This window comes from Peromyscus maniculatus, chromosome 22 (genome assembly GCF_049852395.1).
Source record: "Peromyscus maniculatus bairdii isolate BWxNUB_F1_BW_parent chromosome 22, HU_Pman_BW_mat_3.1, whole genome shotgun sequence".
In the NCBI taxonomy this organism is placed as follows: Eukaryota; Metazoa; Chordata; class Mammalia; order Rodentia; family Cricetidae; genus Peromyscus; species Peromyscus maniculatus.
Genome location: NC_134873.1, coordinates 52,322,012 through 52,349,747, shown reverse-complemented (window position 1 = coordinate 52,349,747; position 27,736 = coordinate 52,322,012). Strand labels below are relative to the sequence as shown.

At 46.7% G+C, this 27,736-nt stretch overlaps 1 protein-coding gene across 11 annotated transcripts in view; it reads right to left on the bottom strand.

The window, feature by feature from the left end:
* Window positions 1-27,736, bottom strand: part of Mta3 (metastasis associated 1 family member 3) — a 140,639-nt gene that overhangs the window by 18,958 nt on the left and 93,945 nt on the right. For 7 of the 11 annotated variants that reach the window (XM_076558782.1, XM_076558775.1, XM_076558777.1 and 4 more), the window contains 7 exons: window positions 23,712-23,786; window positions 21,071-21,129; window positions 15,926-16,050; window positions 13,264-13,412; window positions 12,265-12,487; window positions 4,330-4,416; window positions 656-802 (listed from right to left, as the gene is read on the bottom strand). In XM_076558782.1, coding sequence (XP_076414897.1) covers window positions 656-802; window positions 4,330-4,416; window positions 12,265-12,487; window positions 13,264-13,412; window positions 15,926-16,050; window positions 21,071-21,129; window positions 23,712-23,786 — 865 coding nt within the window. The remainder of the gene's footprint in view (window positions 1-655; window positions 803-4,329; window positions 4,417-12,264; window positions 12,488-13,263; window positions 13,413-15,925; window positions 16,051-21,070; window positions 21,130-23,711; window positions 23,787-27,736) is intronic. The other 4 variants (XM_076558776.1, XM_076558779.1, XM_076558780.1 and 1 more) reach the window with 1 other exon arrangement.

The following is a 27,736-nucleotide window of genomic DNA, read 5'->3' as shown; positions in this document are numbered from 1 at the left end:
AATTATTTCTGTATTTAGGATATCATCCAGGCAATTCCTTTCAAGATTTGTTGCACTCTCGGGCAATTAAAAAAAAAATTGATAAGGTGAGAGACCTCGGGGACAGATGCCAAATGCAACACCATCACAGAATACCGAAGGAGCCTGGGAGTGTGCTGAGGCTCGACACACGGCAAAATAATCCTTCCTGGGCCAGGACACTTAACTGAGCAGTGAGCCTACAGAGCAGCAAGAAGATTCCTCAGCAGAAGCAACGGCTAAATACAGACTCGGCTCCAAACCGTGCTCCTGACAGATGTGTGCAAAAGGCATCTCCCAGGGAAGTGGAGGTCATCCCCCAGCCACGTCTCACTGGCCCACGGCAGCCTTTCCCCTCACCAGCTCACACATTCACACCAGTCATGCACGGCGTGGAATCGATTTGGGTTTTTTTTTTTTTTTTTTGCAGTGGGGAGGGAACAGGAGCTCATGTAGCCCAGGCTAGCTCAAACTCACTTGGTAAGCAGAACTGGCCTTTAGCGCGTGGTCCTCCTGCCTCCATCCCTGGAGTGCTGGGGTTACAGGCACAAGCCACCACATTAGCTGAGGACACCCACAGGCAGGCAAGGACAGAGTGGTCCTGGCCCGTCAGAGCAGGATCCCCAGGTTTACGTACCATCCAGGCCGTTGTGATGACTGTAGTTTCTTTTCCCCAGAATGCTCAGAGACGTGTGATTCGGAGTGGTGAGCATCCTCTTGGTAGCTGGAGTTTGCAGGCTCGGGGGAGATCGAATTACATTAGGTTTCTTGGCAGGATGGATCTCTGATGGGAGGGGAAAAAAAAAAGGGTTATCGGCTCAGAACATGGTATTGGAAATCTGTGTGGACTCTCACACCAGCTAATAGGCACACATCTTCTTTCTTAATGAGCTGAGAGTCGGTTCCTTGTGAGCCAGCCACGCACCTGCATAATGAGGTAGCTTCAAGTGTTGTTACCATGGCTCTGCTTATCAAGGAAACCGGCTCCTCCCCGGCTGGCTGGAGCTCTGCGCCAAGCCACTTCAGAAGGTCACTTGCAACCACGCGATTTGCTAAGGGGATTAAAGTACTTGGCTCTTCGGCACATTAGAAATCTAACGATCATCTGCAGGGGCAGCCTCAGGAAGCCCCGTCTCTGCGCTCCGTCCACCGGGAGCACGCGGCAGCACATCTGGCGCGTGAGCACTCGGAAAAATCAGATTCCTCCTCCGGCTGTAAGTCAGCAGGTCTGGGACCAGCGTCGAATACTCTTAGGCCAGATCATTTCCATAACGGATGAAATTTGAAACGGAAGGTCAAACACCATAGTCAAAACGGAGATGGCACACTTTGCCCAAGGCCATGTCACCAAGCTGTCTGTGCGCACGGTGTGTGGTTAGGGGTCTTTACTGCGAGCCACATAACCCAGTACCCCTCGTTCTTTACAGAGACATGCAGAAACCGCAGCGTCACGGGAAGTGGATTTAAAGGCCTCCGGCTATTCTTAGCATGAACACCTTTGCCCCAGAGCCTCACCCATTTGCCGATCCTCAGAGCTGTCCCCTAGCTCAACTACGCTCAAACCAGCTCAAACCAGCCCGTCTTCTCGCCTGTGCAACGTGAGGGCCAAAACAGGCAGATTTGCGGGAATTTAGGAAAAGCCACTCAGACTGTTAGAACAATGATATGACTTGGTCTGATCAAAACCTTACGATTGTTACAGTACCATCTAAAACTAACGCTGTCTTCCAACATGGTACGGATGGTTCACCAGCCTTACTTTACCCTGATGCAGACAATGACTTTCCTTAACCATAGATGCAAGGAGGCCTCTGTCTCTCTAGTTCTTTTTTTTTTTTTTTTTTTTTTTTTTGGTTTTTCAAGACAGGGTTTCTCTGTGTAGCTTTGCGCCTTTCCTGGAACTCACTTGGTAGCCCAGGCTGGCCTCGAACTCACAGAGATCCACCTGGCTCTGCCTCCCGAGTGCTGGGATTAAAGGCGTGCGCCACCACCGCCCGGCCAGTCTCTCTAGTTCTTTAAACCTTGTGAGGGGTGAGATTTTTGTTCCTATTTTTTTTTTTCATCCATACAAAACTTTCAAGGCTAAAATAAACTACAGTCCCCAAGGCGGCCGACCTAGCACTCTATAGAGATCAGCACTCCCAGGGCGGTGGTACAGCACTTGCCTGCCATGCATGAGGTCTGGGCTCAATTCCCTGACCCCCTCACCACACACACACACACACACACACACACACACACACACACACACACACACGTCCTCCCTCCAAGTGCCCAGTGCACATTAAAACCTGTCATTTATCATCACATCTGATGATTTGTTCGATTGCTTTTGCTGTATGAGTTCCCTCACTTGACTCAATGTCTTGAAAGCAAGGTTTTATGTATGTGGTGTCCTCCAGATCATATTCTACTGTGTCTGGAATCTGGGACGCTGAGATGGGGCTAGGCTCAGCTGTGAGGGTAGAACAGTGGGGACTTATCTGGTGGGGACAGGGTAAGTTTGCCCACAGGACAAACGCACAGAACGGGGTCTACTCGGCAATGCTAAACTCTCTGCCAGGTGGGAAGGGGCTCCCAGGAGTTGGTCCTGGAAGACAGTACAACAGCAGCCTTCAAGATATTCTCATTACCCAGGACATGCCAATAACCACGTGATGTGTGGGAGGCTATGAAAACAAGCCTTGCTTTTCTTCTTTAACTCTTTTGGAGACAGGATCTCAGGGAACCGAGGCTGACCTTGAACTCCCGATCCTCCCAAGTGCTGGGACTAGACATGTATTCCATGGTTGTTTTATTTTGTAGGCCAGGCTGGCCTGGCACTCCCTATGTAGGTGAGACTTTCCAGCCTCTGGGATCTAAAACAAGAACTCAGGTAACAGAGTAACATCAAAGATGGAGCCCTGGGCTTCTCAGTCTGATGGCATATCAAGTTCAAGGCTACCCTTTGATTTTTCAAAGATTAGATGCTAAAGTCTGAAGACTTCAAACACCTAAGTCTTCCTGACAGCAAAAGAAGGTTCAATGCAACTCAGAGTAGCTCCCCTTGACTGAGAAAATGAAAAAGAAGTACTGGAATCCCCAAACACGTGCTCTCCTCACTTCAGAAAGGGAACTCATTCTTTCCTACTCCATTTATCTTAAAACTTTGGGGAAATGTTATTGCTTAGTAATTCTCAACACTAGTCTTAGTTACTATATTTCAGCATGTAAAGGAAACCATAATCTCTGGAGATTTCTGAGACACATGGCATGATAGATATTAGAAAACAATAGAAATGCTTCCTTTCAACCCAGCCAGGGCATCAAAACTGTAACATGCATGTACCTGAGGCGCCGGGACGCGAACCCAGGACATCGTGCATTCTAGGCATGGGCTCTACCACCGATCCACACTTCACCTTCATGGGGGTTCTTTTGTTACCGTGGTTTTCTGTTTGTCTTTTGTTTTTGAAGGGGGAAGTTGGCTTTTGGATTTGGTTTTGTTTGGGGCAGGATCTAGTGTAGCCCAAATGAGCCCTGAACTCACTATGTGGCCAAGAGGGACCTGGAATTCCTGGTCCTCTTGCCTCTACTTCCAGAATGCTAAGATACAGGCGTATGCCACCACTCCTGGCTGCTTTTGGTTCTTGAGACAGAGTCTTGCTACGTAGCCCAGGCGGCCTTGAGCTCATGGGTCTTCCAGTCTCTGCCTCGTGCTGAGATTACAGGCATGAGTCACTATGACTAATTGATTGTTTTTCTTAATGTAAGCTGAAAAATCAATTTAGTTCGGTTTTGTAAACAATCCTCTATCTAAAGGGAAAGGTAAATTAGAGATAGTATAAGGATCTAAATAAAATTAAAACGTTTGGGATATCCATCCTGTATTATTGAATAAATTTTAAAATGCCCCCTCTCTTCTTCCTTAGTTTGCTTTTTTCGTTCTTGTTTTCAGACAGGGTCATGCTAGGTGCCCAAGCTGCTCTTGAGCTTAGAGCAATCCTCCTGCCCCAGCCCTGCAAGTGCTCCGATTACAGGCAGAAACCACCATAGGTGACTCTTCTTTTTTTTCTTAGACTGTGTCTATAACAGTTACTACAAATACAAACTGAAAAATCAACAAACTTTCAGAAGAAGTAGACATATACACTTAACTCTATTCATTGATAATAAAAGTTTCTAGTCCAAAATAAAACTCTACATATAAAGGTGTCCAGTTTCACCCATTTGAAGGCCTTGAATGCAGCCAGGTATGAACCCGGAGTGACCAGATGTCTACACCATATAAAAGGTGTCCCTTGAGGTCTTCCTGTGTTAGGAGATACCCACCTAAATACCCAATGATACATGACAAAGGTTTCCTAGTGCTTTTGCTTTTCAGCGGGCTTCCAGAAAGTTCGGCGTGTCTGTCTGCATCTGAGGAGAGAGAGAAACACGGGACAAGAAGTGAGGTGACTTCTTCTTCCTTTCCGACACACCACAGAAATAACAGGTGCAGGTGGGGGGGAAATGCAGAACTCCCACGCATTCCCACTACTTCCTCTGGGTGGGAGGAAACTGTTTTGAGTTTCGGATCCCTACACTGAATGAGGGACTCACACCAACACTCACATTAAAGCCGTGTGGGTGCAGGTCACACACACACACACACACACACACACACACACACACACACACACACACACCATGTGTGCTCACCTGAAAAGTGATGGAAACAGGCTTTCTTTCAGTTGTGACATTTCTACATTATGACAGAAAAAGACTCACAGTACACTCAGGGTGGGGCCAGTCCTAATGTGAGATTTGGCTTGGGAAAAACCACAGCAAACAACAGTAGGTGACGCAACACATTCAGCCACCCTCGGCTTAGCTCTGACCTATCTTGACAAAACTCAGTTCCATTAGATGGCAGCCTGGTAAAACCATTTGGTTCTATCACTGTCCTGGTCTTCATTTTATACAATGATCCTTGGGCTGAGGTCTTAAAGGTCCCTATGAGCATCCATCAGTCACACTGAGGGCAGACACTGGCCGCTAAGTGTTCATCCCCTTCTATCCTATCCAAAGATATTTCAGAAGAGGAAGTAAAGCATACAACACAAACACCATACTTTAAAGGAGCGGCCATTAGGAAAGGGTCAGCGTGACCCTACCACAGCAAAGAGCTGAGGTCGACACAGCCTGAGGGACAAAAGAAAAACGTGTACGGGAACTTTTAAAAATCAGCCAAGCACATCAGTTGCTTGTGCATGCTTTGCCCCGTCTCCAGATGTGTGACAAACGCGTCCTCCGGGATTTCGGATCCTACTGGGATCGTTTCCTTTTGCAAGCTGAGACTACTCCTAGGCACACACACGGAGGCTGACTTTGCCGTCCATAGGTCTTCTTTGCACGTAGCATCAAAACACACAGCTCTGCAATTTGGAACCTCAAATAACTTAAAGATTGGCTTTGTCATGAGCACGAGTTCTTTTTCATCAAGGAAATGTTTTTTTTTTTAAAAAACTATTAAACAGATGGTGGAAATAGCATTAAAAAAAAAAGACGACATTAAAATAGGCAAAGCACATGCCGCAGGTAGCTTGGAACCACCAGGGATCTGAGCCAGCTCCCCCAGCACTGTTTACCTATCATGCAACCAACTGACAACTATAAATGGTCCCATGTCCCCCCTTCACTCAGGTGACCACCTTTGGAAGAGTTACTAAGTTGTGAAGTTTTTCACCTGTTACTGAATCATAATGACGATAAAGGCAGAATTAAGCACATTTTTAACAAGGATATTAAGAAATACAATCTAAATAAAGGTCAGAAACAGTCCAAACCCTGCATGGATCCTGCACCATGGGTCAAACCACCGAGCATCATCACCAAAGTTCCTTCTTCAGAGGACTACTGTGCCTCAAATACTAGTCATGTTTGGAAATGTTTTCATTTTTTGTTTTCTTCTCCATTAATTCAAGGAGCTTGAGTGAATCATCTTGGTAAACTCCTCAGCATTTTGGACAAAGGCATTCTTCATTGTCCTAGTGACAAGATAAACTTTGCCCTTCAGTCTGCAAGCACACCAGGAAAACTGTCAACGTGGCTACAACTGACAAACACCGGGATATTACCATCACTCTGACAAGAGCCAGCAAAGGCATCAAAGATGGTCGCCGGCACGGCACCAGCTGGGTTCACTTTGAACTACAGCAAACCGCCTCTAGTCTCTCACACTGGTAGCACCAATTATGTGGTATTCCCAGGGAAAGTGTACAAGTCCCCTCTGGAGATCAAAGCCCTCTAGCAGGACCCATATTTCACGAATAAGTCTATTTTTAAAAAAGGAGTCGGTGTTGAGAGTTATCAGTCAATTATAAAAAAAAAAAAATTAGGATGAAAAGTGCTCAGGTGGACCTCGCTTTGCTCTAATATAAGAAAAATAGCAGCCATTCGGTAGGAGAAACACAGGAACGTTCACAAACCGGATTATCTGATCCACATTGCTGTAATCCTGGTCTACAGGCCAGGCTACCCCAAGCTTTGTGCCCCTTGTCCATCCTTGATCCCCAAATGACTTGCCATCTCTAGTTCAACAGAGAGGGGGCATGACAAGTGTGTGGAGAAAAGAAGCAGCCGAGGGCTGCCCAAGGAGCCAGAGGGAATCCAAACTGCCCAGAGAGGGTGGCAGAATCTCACCCGGTCCCTGACTGGGCCCCAAGCTCATTTCTTTAGATTCCTACAGCAGAGCCTGTCTGTATTCCTTTGAGGTAAACGTATTAAAAATATCGATACTTTCATGACAGTTTTGGACCCTTTCTCTAATGTTTTGGAAATACTGGAGGTAGAGGGAGATTATAAAATAGAAAAGCTGCAGCCAGGCAGTGGCGGTGCACACTTCTAATCTCAGCACTCGGGAGGCAGTGCCAGACAGATCTCTGTGAGTTCGAGGCCAGCCTGGTCTACAGAGTGAGTTCCAGGACAGGCTCCAAAACTACACAGAGAAACCCTGTCTCAAAAACCAAAACAAAACAACAAACCAAAACAACAAGAAGAAGAAGAAGAAGAAGAAGAAGAAGAAGAAGAAGAAGAAGAAGAAGAAGAAGAAGAAGAAGAAGAAGAAGAAGAAGAAGAGAAAAAGAAAAGCTGCAAAATGGATTAATTAAAACGTATAAACAAGGGCTATGAAGATGGCTCAGTGGTAATAGTGCTTGATATTGATATTAAGTATGATAACCTGGAATTTGGATTCTGTAAACCAGGTGTGCCCTGAGGGGGAGACGGGAGATAAAGGCAGGGGAATCTACGGGCGTTCCAAGGCCAGCCTGGTTTATGAACCACTGTCTCAAATGAGATAGGCAAGGGCTGACAGCTGAAGATGGTCCTATGACCTCCACAGATATGCTCTGTGTGTGCCTGCACCTCACTCTCTACATGAGTAACCACACAGAGAGAGAGCAAAATTCATTATGTATTATAGATTTATATAATATAATATAATATAATATAATATAATATAATATAATATAATATAATATAATATAATATAATATAATATAATATATATATTGATGTGGGCTTTCAAGATCTCTGCCCAACAAAAATCATCCACAGAATTTGCTTAAACACAGGACTCAGGTTCTATAAAAACAGGTTTTGACCGAAACATTTAGTTGGGTGTGGTGGCACTTTAATCCCAGCCCTTTCGAGGCAGAAGCAAGTAGATCTTTGTGAGTTCGAGGTCAGCCTGGTCCACATGGAGACTATGTCACGCACACAAAATAATGATGTTTGGAAAATACAGCACAAAGTCAAAGACAAAATGGGAGGGGGGGGATGTGCATCACAGATCTCGAAGTGACCTGCTAAGACGAAAGTTTCCACGGACCAGGAAGACGTCTAATAGAGAACGGAAGGGTAAGAACAGTTGACAGGAAATACACACTGCCTTCAAATCCTTGCAGTGATTTTCTAAGTCACCAGCAATGCAAAATGGAAGCCGGTAACTATGCCTGCCTCATCCACCGCCTGGCTAAGGGGGTCAAAGTTGGGTAACCTCTCGGCCAAAGTTCTTCAGAGCTGGGCATTCATTCACTCAAGATAGTCGTTGAAAGTATAAACTGGGTTTTCAGAAGACAACTGGGTAACGGATATTAGAAATCAAAATGCATGGTGACAGTGGTTGCCTCTGAAGAATACATCAAGAAGGAAAAAGGTTATGGGATTTGGAACCAATGCATAGCTTACCAAAAAAAAAAAAAAAAAAAAAAAAAAAAATTTAAGGGCCAGAGAGATAGCCCAGCAGTTACAAGCACTTGTTACTCTTGCAGAGGACCTAGGTTTGGTTTCCAGAACTCACACTGTTGCTCAAAACCTTCTGTACCTCTAGGTCCTGGGGATCTGACCCCCTCTTTTGGTTTCCACGTGTCAGACACAGATGTGGTACACATACATGCACACAGGCCAAATACTCATACACGTAAGTAAATTTAAAATTTAAGTAACCTAACTTCTACCCTCCGGGGTTCTCCCATTGTGCTGTAAGCCTGTACTTAAGACCTCCTCCCTCCTTCAATAAATGGCATTCGGCATTAAAAAAAATAAGTAAATAAAAATTAAAAAAAAATTAAGTCACCATTCAAGAACAAATTCCGATTAAAGGCAAACACTACCAAAAATTGGAAGAGGAACAGGCCTAGATAGTTCTCTCCTGCTGCTTTAGAGCTTGGAAATTCAGGAAAGTTTGAGCAATTGCTAACAGTAAAACAAACAAACAAACAAACAAAACCCAAAAACCCTCCCCATGTGACAAATATCTCAAGAAATGGGGTCTGAGCCAGGCAGTGTTGACGCACGCCTTTAATCCCAGCACACGGGAAGCAGAGCCAGGCAGATCTCTGTGAGTTCGAGGCCAGCCTGGTCTACAGAGCGAGATCCAGGACAGGCACCAAAACAACACAGAGAAACCCTGTCTCGAAAAACCAAAAATGAAAAAAGAAAAAGAAAAAGAAATGGGGTCTTGGATGCTTTCAAAGTTGAATTCACATCTTCAAACAGGGGGGGAAAAACCTCTTCAAGAGATACAAAGTAACTTCATGATGGAATTACAGCTGGTGTGAGAACTCAGAACTTACTCATCTCTGCAAGCTAATGAGGTGGCAGGCAAGTGACCAGGACATGCTCTGCTAGAGTGTAGCCATGTCTCTGAAATGCTGCTGCTGCCCCTTAAGTTAGCTTTAGTGTAAGGATTTTGAATGTCACGTATCGATACTCCTGTCTCAGGTTTTAAAATAGTTTTGGTATGTGCACACGTATTCTATATACTTGTGTTTTTGTTTTGAGATAGGGTCACTACGTAGCCCAGGCTGGCCTCAAAGGAGTAGCAATCCTCCTGCCTCTGCCTCCTGAGTTCTGAGATCACAGAAACCTGCTGGGAGGTTTATTTCTTTCATAGGAAATACATTCCATAATAGATGAACAATGGAATAAGTCTCACCCCATTTTCCCTAAGCCTCCCACTTCCCCTCCCACAGCTACTATTACTTCTTGCAAAATCCCATTTACAATATTGCAAACCTTGGTGCATGTTCCTTGATGAAAAGAAAAGGCGGATGAGTGTTCCCTTACCCAATCAAAAACGCCCGCTTAAAACAGGGATTACCTACTGAGACACGTTCGTAGGAGCTGGACCACGCCACCCAGGCCCTGCAAGCTCAGCAGCTTCCCTCTCCTGCATCCTAATGCCCTGTAGCCCCGGCAACACGGGCTGCGGTGCTGTGCAGAGGGAGCCGCTTTCCTTTTCAACACTACTGGTTATTCCAAATGTATCCATCGCAGCTCTCCTCTTCAGTACCTTTAGAATTACAAGCTTCCATCCTATCCGAAAGCACACCAGGACTGTACCAGTGACCCTCGTGCTTTATAGGAGAGCAATCAACACTGCCTTGGAGAAACCAAGGAAAGCTTACTGGGAAAACACATGCACATGCACACACACACACACATATATACACACATACACATTTACACATACAGACACACACACCACACACGTGCCCATACAATACACACACACACATATATATACACATACACACACATTTACACATACACACTCACAGAGACACACACATACCACACACATGCCCATACACACACACACACACACACACACACACACACACACACACGGCTATTCATTTCCAATGGATCAGGGTTACTCACAGTTCATCACACTACAGAGCTGAGATAAAAACATCTACTGAAGAGGTTATAACAGAGTACAGATAGCCATGAAGAGGTGATGTAAAAATCAATTAGACGCTAGGAAAAGCGTTCAGGAAGTACATGGTGAGCAACATTGAAATTTCAAGTCATAAGGTAAAATTGTTTCAAAAGTGTGATTCTCTGTGTACTTTGATAAAGATAAACACAAAATATAAGTAAATAATAAAGTTCTTTTTTTTTTTTTAAATTTCATCACAGCAAACGACTGTTCTTTCATTATTATTTTCCATGTACTTGAACAAGCAGAATATAGACACTTTAACTCTAAATCTATTTTTAGGAGCCTGGGCCTTCAATGGACAAAAGATTAGAAAGGACTGACACAAAAACACACTTCATTCAAGAATAATCGGAGCAAAGCTGATGTGCAAATACATTGAAAATCAACCAAGAGCCAAAGGCAGGACCGGCCTCACTGCAGCCAGTTGTCGCTGGAGGCTTCTCCTCCATTCATCAGAAATAAAGATGACACTGGACCCCGGCCAATTATGAGGAGAGAATTCCGTTCATTTCCTGTCTCACGTGTTTAAATTATCCCCTTTAAGAAATTATATAGAAATAAGATGTGTTTAAAATCAGCTAAACAGTTTGGGTGGATATATTTAATTTCCAGTTCCTTAAAATGAGAGAAAAAAACCAATTCTCTGAACTCAGAAATGTCAGGACGGAACCAAAGGCAAGCCTAAATTTTTAAACATACACGACATAACACGACTGATTCCCTCCACGTGGGAGACTGAGTTCTCACTCTTCTTATGGGCTTTTTACCTTTAAACTTAAAAATCTTTCAACCTTCTCCTGAAAATTATCTTTGGAAATAAGAAATTATTTTCCAGTCATTCCTTTTATGGGCATCCTCTTCAAATCAAAGTGGACATCTCATAATAATATGCCTTTATGCTTTTGGTTTTTTGAGACAAGGTCTCATGTCACTTAGGCTGGTCTTGAATTCCCTATGTTGCCGAAGGATGACTTTGAACTTCTGATTCTCCTGCCCCTACTTGCTGGGGGTTACAGGCACACAAGTGCCAACACACTCTGTTTCATAACCAATTTTTTATTTCATAGAAAAAGCACCTGAATAGCTTTAAGATTTTCCTACCTGTGAAGCCAACAGCCATTTTTTTTTTTTTTTAATCCTTTAGGGAGACATTGCATGGCTCTACCAGCCAAGTATGACTCCACAGCTAACACACATCATGTGTACGTTTTCAGGTATGTGGCAATAAGAGAAGAGATCCCAGGTCAGGGAGATAACCTTTGTTCTAACAACAGCAACAGAAACATGAGCAAGCCTGAAACGTGTTGGAAACAAGAGCCTGAGTCAGAGATGCTACGAGATGATGTATGACTATGAAATGGAGACCAAAGTGGACGAAGAGATGCTCAACCACAGTGAAAGCTGACTCTTGTAAGAACCAAATGTGTACGTTCAGGAAGTTTTCTTAAAGACCGTTCTGAGATTTACTGAACATTTATTACGCTGTCTAACAAACACGGGGTTGGTTATGAAGCGCTCTTTTCTCTTATCTGTATGACGACTGTAGAAGGTTCCTGGGAAGGTAAGAGGCTCCCCAAGACATACTAAGTCTAAATTAGTAAATTTTACTCAACCCTCATGAATCCTTAAGACAGGATCTCGCTGTCTCCTTAGGGAGTTTTATCCCAAGACCGACCTTTGGGTTTACACTACCCGACAGAGGCAAAAGTGCTTCGGTTAAGGTCCCTCCCGCCGCCATCTCCTGATTAGTTCTACTCTGAAAATTCACAGGGATTTCAGCGTTGTTTTTCAGGGTGGGATGATATAAATGGTAGCAGACAAGAACAATGTTTAAAAAAACAAAAACAAAACAAAACCAAAAAAAAAAAAAAAACAAAGGCTGTACACAAGAACTTATGTTTATTGCAAACGAACAAACGGAAAGAGCGCGAGGGAGAGAGAGCACGGTGAGAGGAGCAGAAACGTGTAAGGTTAAGAATTGAAAAGCGTCTTACATTCTGCCCTAATGGCAGCATAATTAATAGCAACAAACGGCCGTCTCGCTGCCTGCCGCAGCCGCAGGGTGTTTTTGCAGACCTGACGAGCAATTTTTGTGAAATACGTAGTATGGAGGAAGAAAGCTTGGCGGGTCTTCACCGCAGACTTGGGGCTCCCGGTGTTCCGGACCGGCATGCCTTGCATGGCCTGCCGGGACAGGTGGCTTCTCACGCGTGGGTCCTGCAAGTGCGGAAAACAACGGGATTTATGGAGGAGAACTGGCCAGAGCACACGGCCGTCTGCACCGTGTTCAACATCCCCGGAAGCACTGAACTTGGGAACCTACCCCTCGAAGGAAGGAAAAGCGGTGTGTGTGCACGTCTGCTAGGAATGCGGGGAGTACGGCGTGGCAGCCCGCATGCGCCGTCAGTAAGAAGCTGATAGGGTGGGGCTGTGGGTTACTGAGGAGTCCTGAGCCGGGATCAGCCCGACAGAGACTAGTCTCCCTTTGGTAGACACTGGTGCTGGACATCCTCAATCTATAAGGATTACTAAGGTCATCTTTCAATTAGTGTCCACCCAAGAGTCCTTGTTGTCCTCCACAACACCCGAGAAAAGAGAACGTGTAATTCCTGTTTGCTATTTTATGTAATAAGATGTTTTCAACAGCATCTAAAGGTTACAAATTGTTTTCAAAACCAAGACTATTTGTAAGCGCTCTACCGAGGCAAGCGCCTCCCACACACATTATTCTTTTGCCTGAATAATCTCAGAAGACCAATATTTTGAATACCTGAAAAAACATCCACCTTGATTTTTTTCCCCACCCCGACATTCCCACTCCCATATTCACACCCACCCTGAGCATGCAGTGCTGTGTTTAACTCGAAAAGCCAGCTTTGTTCATTTGTAAACCGCATGGCATCCCTGTTTCCAAAGAAGTCAGCGACAAGGAAATGTGCTCCTCACCCCCCCCACCCCCCCCCACCCCCCCGCGGAAGACTGCGCTCACGTACCTCTGCAGTGGGGCTGGGAGACTTCTGTTCTTCTGACTGGGTGGGCATTTTCAGACCGCCATACTTTTTCCAATACAGCCAACAGGTCGCGCACAATCTACACTGCATGTTAGGTGGGCCCCAGGAATACCACTGGTGAGACTGTGTGGCTAGAGACAGGGAGTGGGAAGGGATGCTATGAGATTCGTGCTCTCGATGTGCTCAAGCCTCAGGGACAACCCCGAAGGCACAGCTAGTTTACACACAGTGTCCTCTTCTTTCCCAAGGCTTGCAGGTCAAGCATGAAAGCACACACAGTGCAAATGGGCATTTTTCAGCACTGCGAACACACTGGGCCGTTTGTATCGGCCACATGTCAGTGTTTGTCATGTGTATTAAGAGAAGCTATTGGATGACACATCTTGATGTATGCCTTAGGCTGCTGAGGTTTTGTCTTGCTAATTAAAAGTGATTTCATTATGTTCATGGCTAGAAATAAGTCTTCCAAAGGATGTTATTGTTAAAAGCTCCCCGGCACTGTTTAAAACCTGAACCGGGCCGGGCGGCGGTGGCGCACACCTTTAATCCCAGCGCTCAGGAGGCAGAGCCAGGTGGATCTCTGTGAGTTCGAGGCCAGCCTGGTCTACAGAGCGAGCTCCAAGACAGGCACCAAAACTACACAGAGAAGCCCTGTCTGGGGGGTGGGGGGACCACAGACAACAGGGACCTGAACCATATGGTTCAGAAGCTCTTGCAAGGATTAATAGGTATTCAAGAGGGGACTCACTGGTAAGTCAGGAGTCAAATAAAACCAGAAATCTACCTGTTTGTTCCCTTACTCAGGAAACAAAAACCTTACTTTAGAATTTCTCCCTAAATACAGAATGGCCCAAAGACCATAAATCCCTACCAGGTGAGCACATGCAGCTGTTATAGCATCAAGTTTAGTAAGGCCTGGCTCCAGCTGACTGACTGCTTGACCGGACACACGGCCTGTGTCAGGTTCTGCAGCTTAACCCTGTCCCTCCACACTAAAAGCTTCCCAAGGTAGAGCCAGGGACAGGAGGGGGCAGCATGGTGGAGCAGGCCGAGCATTAGCCAGCCCTGGGGACAGGCCTCCCTCTGCCTGTACGTCATCATCATCTGAGCAGAGCCGTCAGCTAGCCCAGGAGCGTCCACTAAGGAATACCTCACAAACCAGCATGCAAAGGGACGGTCAGAGCTGGGGATGGATCGGTGGCAGAAGAATGTGGGCTGGGCACCCAAGATCCCTAGGTCTGATCCCTACTTCCACCCACCCCAAAAAAGCAAGAAAACATAGTGACTCTTACATTTTATTGCCCTTATACAATTCAGAATAATTCACACATTCATCATGTGCCACTCTGTTTGTTTGTTTGTTTGTTTTTTTGATACAGAGTTTCTCTGTGTAACAGTCCTGGCTGTAGACCAGGCTGGCCTCGAACTCACAGAGATCCGCCTGCCTCTGCCTCCTGAGTGCTGGGATTAAAAGCACGGGCCTCCACCACCCAGCCATCATATACCACTCTTGGAAGAGTCCTTTCAAAGAGAAGCCTACCCCTTTTCCTCGTCTACTTAAAACAAACAATAAAGTTGACTTTTTAAGACAGATTTTATTAAAACATTTTAACTACATGTATGTGCATATGAGTGCAAGTGTCCTTGGTGGCCAAAGGTGCTGGATCCCCTGGAGCTAAAGTTACAGGCTGCTGTGAGCCATCTCATGTGGGTGCTGGGAACCAAACTCAGGTCCTCCGCAAGACCAGTGGGTGCTCTTAACCAATGAGCCATCTCTCTAGCCCCCCAAGTTAAATTTGTTCAAATACAAATAAGGACACCAAAGGTTGTCCCCTAGCCTCCACATCCACCTGCACACCCTCACATAGTGAGATGCACATACAGAAGAAACATCACTGTGCTATGGTGGCACATGCCTGCGATCCAAACTCTCAGGAGGCTGAGGCAGGAGGATGGAGAGTTAGAGGCCAGCCTTGGCTTTATAGGGAGACCCTGCCTCAAAAACCCAACCACAGCTGCAGTAATGGAGAGGAGAGCTACCATTGGTTGAGATTTCAAGTAAACATATACGGTGTCAACTACCATTAGACCACACCACCGACCCCTGTAACACCAGGGCACACATAATAACCCTGCAAGCAGAGATAACTAGAGCAAGGCCCGAGGTCAAAAGCAAATATCACAGCATGGCATTTCCCCAGCTGGTTCCCTGGGAGCCTGAGGGCTGTAGCATTGGCTTGGCACGCACCTGCCTCTCCTAAGGAAGTATCAAGCACATTTCATTTGCCAGAGGACACCGAGGCACTCCCAAAGGGGACTTGGTATGTATCACAGTGCCATGGTTTGGGCTAAACTAATATAACTGTCCACAGCCAAGAAGGAAACTCCTGCCAGCAAACACAGAGCCCGCAGAAGAAGCCAGAGCACATGCACACCCACCCCACCTGCCTGGTGCGAGAGGACTCAGCGAATGAATGCCCCTTTGCTCCCAGCGGGAGACCGGGAGGGACACTCTGAGGAGACACTGCCTCTGTGCAGCAGTGACATGCTTTCTAGAAGCTTCTGGCCAGCCCCCTGTGCCCCCCCCCCATGGAGGACAGCGGCTCCCCACGCTGAAGCAGGCACAGCCTCTGAGTAAACTCACCGTAGCAGCTCTCACAGGCTCGCCCTGAGAGGGTGTTCTGGGGCTGGAACGTGGTCCCCACAGCTCCATTCACAGTGCCGGACTTGCCATTGCTGGTGGATATTTGGTTGGGATTTGGTTTGCTGCTTTCAATGAGACGTAAAGTGAAATGATAAAAATGATTTGTAGGACGAGGCAAAAAAAAAAATAATAATAATAATAATACTCCCCTGCTAATTTACCCTCCCTAAAATACGAACAAATACTTATTACATTTAGGGAAGAGACAGGCTGGCAAGAGCAGGGTGCTAAGAGGAACCCAAGGATGGCAGGCAGCGGAAGAGGACAAAGAGAGCGAAGCATAATGACAGACAGGGACAAAGATGCTGGGAGGGAGGGGCCCAGGACTTTGTACACTAACCTAAAAATAACAACAACAACAACAATAAACAACTCAAGGAAACACACACACAACACCCTGAAATACATGGGCATACATGACCCCAGCAACTTACATAAGAGGGTGTATCGGGTGGAATGATAAAAAATAAATAAAATGACATAAAAGCAAGGCACTCATTGATATCAAATAAAGCTATAAACAGCCACTCTGCCGGGCACTCTAAGGTAAACGCGGCATCTCCTGTGTCCACACCAAGGCCATTTCTTCATGGCGCACTGTGAAGATAGACTTCAGCCTCATCATAAATCTTCCTGAGAAAATAACTTTTGGGTTGAATGAGATAAGCTAGAGGTAGTGCTGTGTGACTGGGGAAGCGCGGGCACCGCTCCTGGTGGGGGTGACGCTGTGGCTTCTGCAGCGCACCAGAGGGACTGGGGCGAAGCACAGACGTGGCTGAGCCACGCGGGGCCACCCTCCACCCCCAGCGGAGGAGCACCGGCCCTAGGCTCAAGATAAAAACTCCTATCATGTTTGGAGTTTTATGAGGCAGATTAGCGTGTAAAATGAGGCAACCTTGGGGTCCGCCCCGCTTCTGTTTAAGAGAACACTTTCAGGGGGAAGAAAAGACATGGGTCCGAAGGCTAACTGCAAACTGATCAGACTCCGATAAGACTAAATGCAAACTCGTCAGAGACCTAGTCAGCAGAGCCATAACTCTTTGAAATGCATAGCCCAGACATATCACGGCACTTGCTGTGTAAACATAGCTGACAGCAGGCTGATTCCCTGCTTAGAGCTGTGCCCAAGGACACTGCATGGCTGCATGCACAGTGCACATCATTTAGCAAATACCGATTCAATGAATAGTAAAGAGAGAGCTGCCACAGAAGAGCTTCCTTCTAGGGGACCTTTCATCTCTGTTACACAGTGAGACACTGACTCAACGAGTGAATGAATGAATGAATGAATGAATGAATGAATGAATGAAACAGAAGGGTTTCATTGTTGTTGTTTAATTTTGTTCTTTAGAACACAAAGAAAAGAAGCCGGGCCAAGCACGGTGGCACACACCTTTAATCCCAGCACTCAGAGGAGGGCAGAGGCAGGCAGATCTCTGTGAGTTGGAGGCCAGCCTGGTCTACACAGTGAGTTCTAGGACAGCCAGGGCTACGTCGAGAAAGACCATGTCTCAAATAAGAAAAGAAGTGGTTCAGAGAAACTAAAGTCCCCACAGAGGTGTAACATTTCCAACTGAAGAGAAATCTGCTGTGGAGCGGTTGAAGCGACGCTCCCACTACTTGAATTCAGGCCAAACGTTCCCCAGAAATATGGAAACTTAGCATTTCAATGCAGGGCTAAATATCTGAGTCTAAGAAGAGCCAATGCTGGCCTGGAGAGACGGCTCAGCAGTTAAGTGCACTGGCTGCTCTTGCAGAGGACCTGGGTTTGATTCCTAGCACCCCCGAGGCGGCGGCTCACAACCATTCATAACTCCAGTGACAGGGGATCTGATGCCCTCTTCCGACCTCCCTGGACACAGGGCACACACACGATACACAGACATACAGGTGAGAAAAATGCTTATACACATAAAATATATAAATAAATCTAGAGGAAGAAGAGCTGAAGCGGTCTTCGGTTGAGGTGCCCGGGAGAGGACAGGGATCACGAACACAGTTAGCCGTGTAAACTGGCCCAGGACACCGCCTGACCGAGCAAGCCACTGTTTGGAATCACAGTGACTACTACAGAAGACCTGAGCATCACTGAGGAGAGCCACCCAAACCAAGGGCCCCAAGAAATGCTTATGGAGACACTCCATCAAACTGCCCTTCCTTTAATCCACCCTCCCTCATCTGTGCTCCGGCCTCCCACCATCGCTGGCCTCCTGGAGCATTTTGGACATATCATTCTCCTCCCTGGATCCCCCTCAAATTACTATTTACACATAGTGGGAGTCATGAATGGTTGTGAGGCACCGTGTGGGTGCTGGGAATCAAACCCAGGTCTTCTGCAAGTACAGCCAGTGCTCTTAACCACTGAGCCAGGTCTCCACCCCAACACTGGCTCTTCTTAGGCTCAGATCTTTAGTTTTGATCTTTTCCCATTTGATAGCTTCTCTCTCTGCCATCGGTTTGTCTCTATGAGCAGTTTCCGCCACCCCACAACATCACAGCGACTTCCACATCACTGACTTCCTGGTCACACTTCACCAGCATCCCACAATGCTCATCTCGCTTCCTCCTTTAAACACACCCTGTCTCTCAGCTCCCATGACTCACTGGGCCATCCATTTGCAGCTATGAGACACCATTTGCTCTATAAACACTGAATTTATCCCTGCAAAGCCCCTTTCTGGTTGCTCTCCCTCAGAGATTTAACCTGTGATTTGAAGTGGATCGCTGTATACTGTGAAGCTCACAGTGTGTCTCTAGCCTAACCCTTTCCCCTGAGGGTAAGATCAGTACGTTTAACATGCTGCACACATACCCACTGTCCCTTTTTGAGAGAACAAACTCCAAATGGCCTAACCTAATACTGCGCCACCATTTCTGAGCTTCGTGAGGGGCAGGACAATCCACCTAATGGTGGACTCAAACTTGGCATGCCAAAGCCGGTCACCTCCTAACACAGCATCATTTCCAGAGCCCTGTATAGGTCAAGCTAGCTGGGTCACTTCTCCGCCTGAGAACCCATAACTGGTCTCCTCACATATATGTTACTGCTTCCTGGATCCACGTTCCAAATGCAACCTGTGATCTTTTTCAAGACCATGATACACCTTCCTCCACACTTCATGTGATGGGCACCCCATACTGCCTGCCCTACCCCCCATGGCTGGCTGGCTTCTCTTCCCACACTGCCATGCCATCTTTCTCTGGGCTCCTCAGCTGTGGCCAGCCCTGTCCTCGGGGCATCACTAGACTGGAAAGTCTGCGCTGGCTGTTCAGTGCCTCTGCCGACAGCAGAGTGCACCCATACCTCCTCAGAGACTACTCACCCCTCACCCCTCACCCCTCAAAGCTATCTTCTTGGTCACTGTTCTCAGCATACACGGTCTGTACCATATGCCTCAGGGGGCAGCCCGCCCTTTATACCTTCTACCCCCAGTGCTAACACAAGGCTTTCACTGTCGGAGACTGTAGGACACTGCCAGGCTCAGGGCAGGACAGAAAAAGAGAATCCTATTAAAAAACAACAACATTCCATTTCAGAATTAGCTTGGAAATTCACTGAAGGACTCAGATTTACATACAACTCCACAACTCAGCTTATTTTCAAACAATGCATATGATGCACATTTTTTTTTTATGAGTATGATTAGAAATTGCTTGTTCTCCAAGGATCACTTAAATCAGGATGTAGAAAACTTTTCTCGTAAAGGGCTCAGGAGTGAAGAGGTTCAGGTTTGGGGGTAATATAATCACAACCTCTAAATCCTGCGCTTGTAGTGGAAAAGCAGGCCTGGACAATACGTAACAAACAGGCCTATGCTCCAGTGAAACTTATCTCCAGCCAACAGGTGACAGCTGAGATTTTATCCAGACTAGTGTTGGGTCCCTGACTCGGATAAAGACACTGAAGCCAATGAAAGCTGAATACAAACAGGCATTGGGCCACTGAGTCTCAGCAGGCTGGACGCTCTCTCTGAGGCGTCACCACTGGGAGGCATGGGAAGCTCATACTTTGAGTCACAAACAGTGCTTTCTTCGTGGAATGACACATTTAGAATTCGTAAATTAAATATATAATTTTAAAGGAGCTCAAAAAGATCCTGCAGAAGAAATAAGGATAATTATGGGATGAGTAAATTCCAGTTTTAAAAAAGTAAACCAAAGTCAAGCGTAGTGGCGAACACCTTTGATCCAGGTGCTTGGGAGGCAGAGGCAGGTGGGTCTCTGAGTTTGAGGCCAGCCTGGTCTACGTAGTGAGTTCCAGGACAGCCAGGGCTACACAGTGAGACCACATCTTGAAAAACAAAAAACAAAAAACAAAATCAAAAACCTCCTCACACAAACAAAAGAAAAACCAACAAAAAATAACAACTAAACCAGTTGTTTATGTATACACATCTTAAGGTAAAAGATTATTATGAAAGATCACAATTTATTGTCCATGACGCCTCCAGTATGTAAAAACATGTATCATGCAATATACCCAACTCCGGCAAAGAAAATCCTATATAAAATGGCTGTATTGAGCTCAAACAATCTTGGAGCAGCAGAGAGTCAGCTGTAGTAAATTTGAGTGACCAAATCGAAGACTTCCACAACGGAAGAGTGCAATGCACGTAAAACAGCGAATACACCACGAAACCGACAGTTCACCTGTAAGCCCAAAAGACAGAGGGAGAATGCTGGGCCCGGGAAACCATCAAAACCCACTGCCGGTTTACAAAGGCGACAGTGTCAAGTCCTCAAGGAGCCGTGAAAGCACTACACCTCAGAGATGCACACGAACCCAGCAGCACCACCTCTATGGAACACATCTGCTTCTCTCGCTGGGAAACTTTGTACAAGAACAACAGGCGGCCTCGCTGACCTCTGACCCTTCTGCTGGGCTACTCAGGGTCCTGTCACCCATTCTTTTCTTTCCAAAGTCATTGCCGTGGGACAACAGAAAACAACTTTGGGGCTTTGAGGGGGAGGAGAAAGGTAAGACACACGAAGAAACTCAGGTTTGTGGCGTTGAGTGAATGGCATGTTTGGAAGGACAGGATTGAGAGAGAGCAGGGTGGATATTCCATAAGAGCAGTTACTTACTAAGTTGGGATATACACTTGTTTCAGCTTGCTCTCGGCTTCTGCTGCTTTTAGACGTTTCTAATTCGAAAGATGGACAAAACATTTTACATGAAATGCATACTGTTTATTAACATCTCATAGCCTTAAAAACACAAGAACAGAAACATTACAGCACAATTCACTATCTTAAGGTTTCTCTCACATACACGTTCTAAAGTTTCAGTAACGTGAGAACATCGTGAGCTTCTAAACTACAGAACTGTACGCACACAGAGAAATCGATTTTTAAAGTAAAGCAATGAAAAGCTCCACTTCGCAATCTTCTATGAGGGAACTAAAGAGGATGTGTGTGTGCGTGCGTGCGTGCGTGCGTGCGTGCGTGACTGAACCTGGGGCTTCACACATGCTAAGCACATACTCTAGTGTGTGTGTGCGTGTGCGTGCGTGTGTGTGTGTGTGTGTGTGTGTGTGTGTGTGTGTGTGTGACTGAACCTGGGGCCTCACACATGCTAAGCACATACTCATATGTATGTATGTGTGTGTGTGTGCGTGTGTGTGTGTGTGTGTGTGTGTGTGTGACTGAACCTGGGGCCTCACACATGCTAAGCACATACTCGTGTGTGTGTGTGTGTGTGTGTGTGTGTGTGTGTGTGTGTGTGTGTGTGTGACTGAACCCAGGGCCTCACACATGCTCACCACTGGGCTTCACGTCAGCTCTCAGAGGACATTAATAATTGCCATCCTTACTTTTGCAAATGCAGTTTTCTATTTTAGTTCTTGTCTTTCTGGAAGGAATATGCGCACATATACTGTCCCACCACACGCATGCACACACACATGCGCACACACTCCAAACAAACAAACAAAAAACAAAAATTTTGCTTTTAGTAAAGTACTTAGAGATAGTTTCTAAAATCCATGCAAGAGGAAGCAACTGGAGTTACTCTAAATAAAATTCAATAAAGCTTGACCCTCAAACGATGAACCATATGTAGTAACTGAGTTCTGAGACAGGGTTTGGCTATGTAGTTAGACTGGAACTCACTACTGTGCTGTCCAGCCTCGCCTCAAACTCCCAAGTGTGGAGATTACAGGTGTGCACCCTACACCTGGCTCTGTAGTAACTTTACACCTGGGCTGAACTCACAGAACGCTGTACTGACGCCCACCAGGGGCCAAATGCAGGGAAAGTGGGAAGGAGAAGACATCGTCAGCTCTAGATCCTGATCAACGTAAAAATAAAAGCCAGTAGAAATGGGGAACAGTGTCCGGTCACTGTCCCCCGAGAGACTACAAACCCACCCTCCAGTTGCCCAACCAGATGAAAACAAAAATATTCAGGGACATCTCAAGACTTGAACTGGAGTCAACATTTCAGGAAAAGGAAAATCATCTTAACCGTCTTTAGAGCCGCGCCTGGGCCTTCTCTGGGGACACTTCCTGACTTGAACGGCACACGTTTCTACCACAGTTGTTTCAAACACGCACTTTCTGGATCACATATGGCGCTGGCACTGGAAACTGTTCAGTACGCTGTAGACTCCTATTCACTATTCACGACCACGGCAACTCCTGGCACTTGAGAGCCAGCCTTCAAATGCTTTTGTATCGCATCCAGTACCTGCCACGGCACCCCTCGCGCACGTAGGCAAACACTGTCTGTTTTTAATCTTTGCCTTGTTCTGCGTGTGACTGCGAGAATCTAAAACAGGCATTCACTGAGGTCATTTCAGAAACATGCCTTTCCCCAAAGGTGGATTTTTCAAAATAAGTAACTAAGAGCTACATGAATTTAGGACACTTGGGAAGAACTCAACAATTAAATAGTTCCCTACTGCTGAATGACTTTGGAGCAGAAAGCATCAATTTACAAAGACTAAAGCTACCATACCCAGGCTTGGTGGCACATGCCTGCAATCCCAGCCCTCTGGAGGCCGGAGCAGGAGGAACTCAAGTTTAGGAACAGCCAGGGCTGGGCTACCCAGCCTGAGCTACCCAGCCTGAGTTACCCTGCCTGAGTTATCCAGCCTGAGCTAACCAGTGAGACCCTGTCTCAAAATGACAACAAATGTCTTACAATTAAGGCCAAAAGGTCAGGGGAGGACTGAGCGTGTAGCTCAGTGGCAGGGTGCCTACCTACCACATACAAGGCCCTAGGTGTGCTCCCTAGCACCTGGAGAGGGGACTTCAAACGGGATGCAGGCGAGGCGGGGGGGGGGGGGGGGAGATAGAGCTTGTGGAACAGATCCACAAAAATGTCACTTAAGGAGGGTTCGGAAAGTATAGCAATATCTGAATTGATAAGGCTGATGGCCCCAGGCTCAATTTTCCATCCATAAGAAGATATCGTCCAAGGGGTTCATGACAAGACTGTATTTCTAGTAAACCCCACTCGCTGCAGAGAGATGGAACCCCAGTCACAGAAGGGAAACGAGGCCTCTCTAGCCACGTCTCTCTCTATCATCGTTCCCAAGTCGTCCCGAAAACGAATGCTGAGAACAGTGAGCTATCAAGATGGAAACATCAGAAATAACACCCTGAAGACACGAAACGGTGGAATTTAAAGCAGTCTGGGAAGGTGAGGCGGGCTCAGGGTTAGTACCAGCGCTGACAGACAGAAAGCTCGCTGTGAGGCCAGGGTGCGGGTGGGAGAGAGTTACCTGCTGCACGTATCTGTCAGTAGTTTTCCACATGTAATAATATTCAATGATGCTAGTCAAGGACTTCCACGGGAGCTGAAAGACATTTAAGATGATAATGAAAACGACCTACGGCATAAAGTGTTTTCCTTCAAAACCGCTTCTTTTAAATGATGTAGCAAGGGTCTGCATATTAGGCTCATTCTAGAAAATAAAAAACTTTTGCAAAAATAAACAAAAAAAAATTAATTCTTAGCAAAAGGTATACGCTATATTTAATAAGAGATCCATTCCATTTCTCATCGATTTGATTAAAAACTATAAACCTCCTCACTGGGAATATTTCCTGACTTACTCAGGAAAGTTTCTAGCCCCGTGAAGCAGTTACAGGAGGGACTGAAGCACGATTAATTAACTAATTAAAACGGGCCGTTTGCAAGCTAGGCAACTGCTCAGTCCTGAGCTCTATCATCACCTCTGATGCATAATTTCAGGAATATTATTTAAACAGTTCGAGGCCGAGTTACTCCAAATTCCAAAGAGGTCATCGCAACTGGGCGTCTTTTGGTCTCTGGCGTAATATTTCTCAACCCTTTCCAGACAACTCTGTTTTGTTTATTATAAATAAAACAACAGGCTACATCTTTTTTGGGGGAAAGGACATAGCTCATCTTGTTTCCTATTGGAAAAGTAAGCTTGCCTTTGCTGTTTTCCATAATATTTAAAAAATCCTACTCCTGAGGCCTAGAGCAAAGAACACACTCCCTGCAGCCCTCTGTGGATAGTTTTATGATCAAGACAAATGGAGTGCCAGGCCACCACGGTGGCAGGAAGGGTTGATAGGTCACCTTGAGCTGTGGCTGGTTTTGCAAAGGTTAACTCAGCCATCTGACTCCCAGCACACCATAAGGAGTAACCACTTAAAATCGTACCTCTGGACTCCTTAGAACTGTGGGGCTGCCGGGGACCCACCTGACAGCATCCGGGCCGTCCTACCACACACACACACACACACACACACGCACACGCACACGCACACGCACACGCACACACGGCTAATCTGCTTACATGTTTGTTCTAAAGAGAAACCAAGAATTTTGGAGAAAGGCGGCGTTTTCAGCTGATCCGGGTGGCAATTTAACAGTAGTCACAAACGTGGTTTCTTTGCGGGATCACGGTCATAGCCGCTGGCTGGAACTGCAGCTAACCCAAGTAGCTGTTGAGGATCTTTGGTTTTTAAACCCAATGCGTTCATCTAATGGAGTTGTCGGAAAGACCGTGAAAGGCACCTTCAGCAGGGCCCCAGGTCAGCCATGGCATGGTTCCTAAGCAAGCTAAGAGCTATTACCGTCTTGCTGAAAAACAAGGATCTGACAGGCATTTGTCTGGAAACCCGAGAAAAGGAAGCCAACTACCATACGCTGTACTCCATCCAATTCACTGAAGCCCATACAGGCCACGCCCAGCACCAGCTCCTTTCAACCACGGACAGTGGCAGGCAATGATTCAGCGTCACCTCTCTCAACCTTACTGATGGCTTCAGGAGAGCTCCCGTGACACAGGCTCACCAAGAGGTCGCCGTCTAGGGGAGGGTGCCCATCAGAATCACATTGCCATAACACTGCAACCCCAGCAATGACCCAGCGAACCATCAAAGCACGTTACACTCACCACCTGGACGGAAGGAAAACTAGTCCAGGAAAGCGGAGTGTGGTGGTACTTGCCTCTAATCCCAGCCTTAAATTCCGAGGCAGGAGATCAAGTATGAGGCCAGCCTGGACTCCATGAGACCTTCTTTCAAAAATAACAAAAAGAAGGGGACGGGAGAGATACATTTGCCGCTCTTTTGGAGGACTCTGGTTCAGTCCCCAGCACCCACATGGTAGCTCACAACCTCCTGTACTTCCAGTCCTGGGGGATCCAATGGCCTCTTCTGACCTCTGTGGGCATCAGGCATGCATGTGCTGCACAGACATACATGCAGACCAAACACCCAGATACACAGAATTAAAAAAACAGTAAAAAGGGAAGAACTCCAAGTCTTGTGGTCCGGATCACCTCGTATCATCGCTGCCCCCAAACAGTACAATTGGCTAAATAAGCAAGCTATAACAAAAGGCCACGTGCTGGGCGGTGGTGGCACATGCCTTTGATCCCAGCACTCGGGAGGCAGAGCCAGGCCTATCTCTGTGAGTTCGAGGCCAGCCTGGGCCACCAAGTGAGTTCCAGGAAAGGCGCAAAGCTACACAGAGAAACCCTGTCTCGAAAAACCAAAAAAAAAAAAAAAAAAAAAGGGGGGGGGGGGGCGGGGGCACCGGACCAAACGATGAACTGGCTCAGTCACGTGTGCTCACAGCCTGGAGGATGTGAGAACTGCACCTGAAAATGGAGTAGCCATCGAAGTCATGGAAATGGATCAAAAGGATAAGGTGTCGCCTGGACACCGCAGAAGGGTCCCAAGGGCGGGTATGATGGGCTTGTTGGAATAACCCTGCAAGCCAGCCAGGCAGTAAAACCCATTAGGTGAGAATTGGGAACAGGGCTGGGGATGCTAGGAGAGCTAGCTGGGTAGAGAGAGCTTCCTGGCATGTGAGGAAAATGTCTAGCAGAAGCAGGAAACTCGGGTCTTTGAGGTTCTGTGAGACACAGAGCTGTGGAGATGGCTGACATGTACACCGGCACAGGATGGAAACCCAGCAGTAAGCCCCAAACCTGGGACAGCTGAATGCAGTCAGCACCCACCCACCCCCAAAGACCTGAAGAGACCAGACATGCTCATTTCAGCAATAAACACTGTGAAACTCGGTCTGTTACTGTTGGTACAAGGTAACTCTGTGTCTAAAAAGACCAAACAAACAAACAAAAAACAAAACACAAAAAGCTAGACAATAAATGACTCTCATTTTCAAGGAATTAAGTATCCAACAGAGAGACCTCAGCCCTATCCCAAATGCTAGAAAACTCAAGTAAGAGGGACAATATGCAGGATTGTAGGGAATATGCGAGGAATTTCATCAAGTAAAAAAGAGAGGTTGGGCTGATACATGGCTCTTGGTATGTGGACCCTGTGGCATGCAGTCAACAGATTGGAAGTGTGGGCCTGTGGCCACTGAGGCTACGGTGTTAGCATCATAGACTGTCGAGCCTGTCTGGAAGCCGCTGGGGACAATGGAACTATGTCTTGCCAGACTGGGCACACCAGGAGCTGTGTGGGGCCTGGGAACTGAGAATCAGGGAGGTGGCCGCCATTTGGGGGAAGCTGAGTCACAGAGGTCAGTCTGGCCAACCACCCGGTCTTATGACCCCAGGGCTTTAGCTCCGGTATTCTGCACCTTTGCTTAGGAAGTGTGGGGTCTCATAGCTCTGCCCTGCCAACTGCATCCTGTGGAATGTTTTAGCTGACCTAGAGCCTCAGCTTGAAGTGCAATCTGGTAGAGTCTTCCAGGTCAAAGGTTAAATCTTGCCTTAGTTTTGATCCTCGGTGAGGCCTGGCAATTCACAAATGGCAACCACAGGGAGGGCAGAAAAAGACATCTGTCCCCGTGTGTTCTCCAGACCTTCTAGAAAGCACATGAGTGCTCCTTTTGCCACATACACGCCAATCTACAAGGATGATGATGCTGACACCAGGGGAGCGTCTGCTCCAAAAGGAACGCCCTAAGAGAGGAGGCTGCACCGTCAGTCAGCCACTGGCCCTGCCGGAGACAAGCCGTCTAAGGGCGAGATCCCTGCCAGGATTACTGTATAGGACATATAAGCTCCGAATTCTGAACTATCACCAGAACACAAAAAGAAACAGGAAAAAGCATCCATTTCCTTCGGCATTTCTCATCTAACACTCCATTATGACGATGTGGATTTCTGTCATGGCTGAGGAGAGAGGGTCTCATATGGCCCAGACTCCTCTCAAAATCGCTAGGTAGCTGACCGTGGCCTTGAGCTTCCGGGTCCTCCTGCCTCTGCCTCCCGAGCGCTGGTTTTACAAACATGTACCTCACCTTATTTGCCTCTCGATTTTGTTCTTTATAATGAACAAACAAAACCAC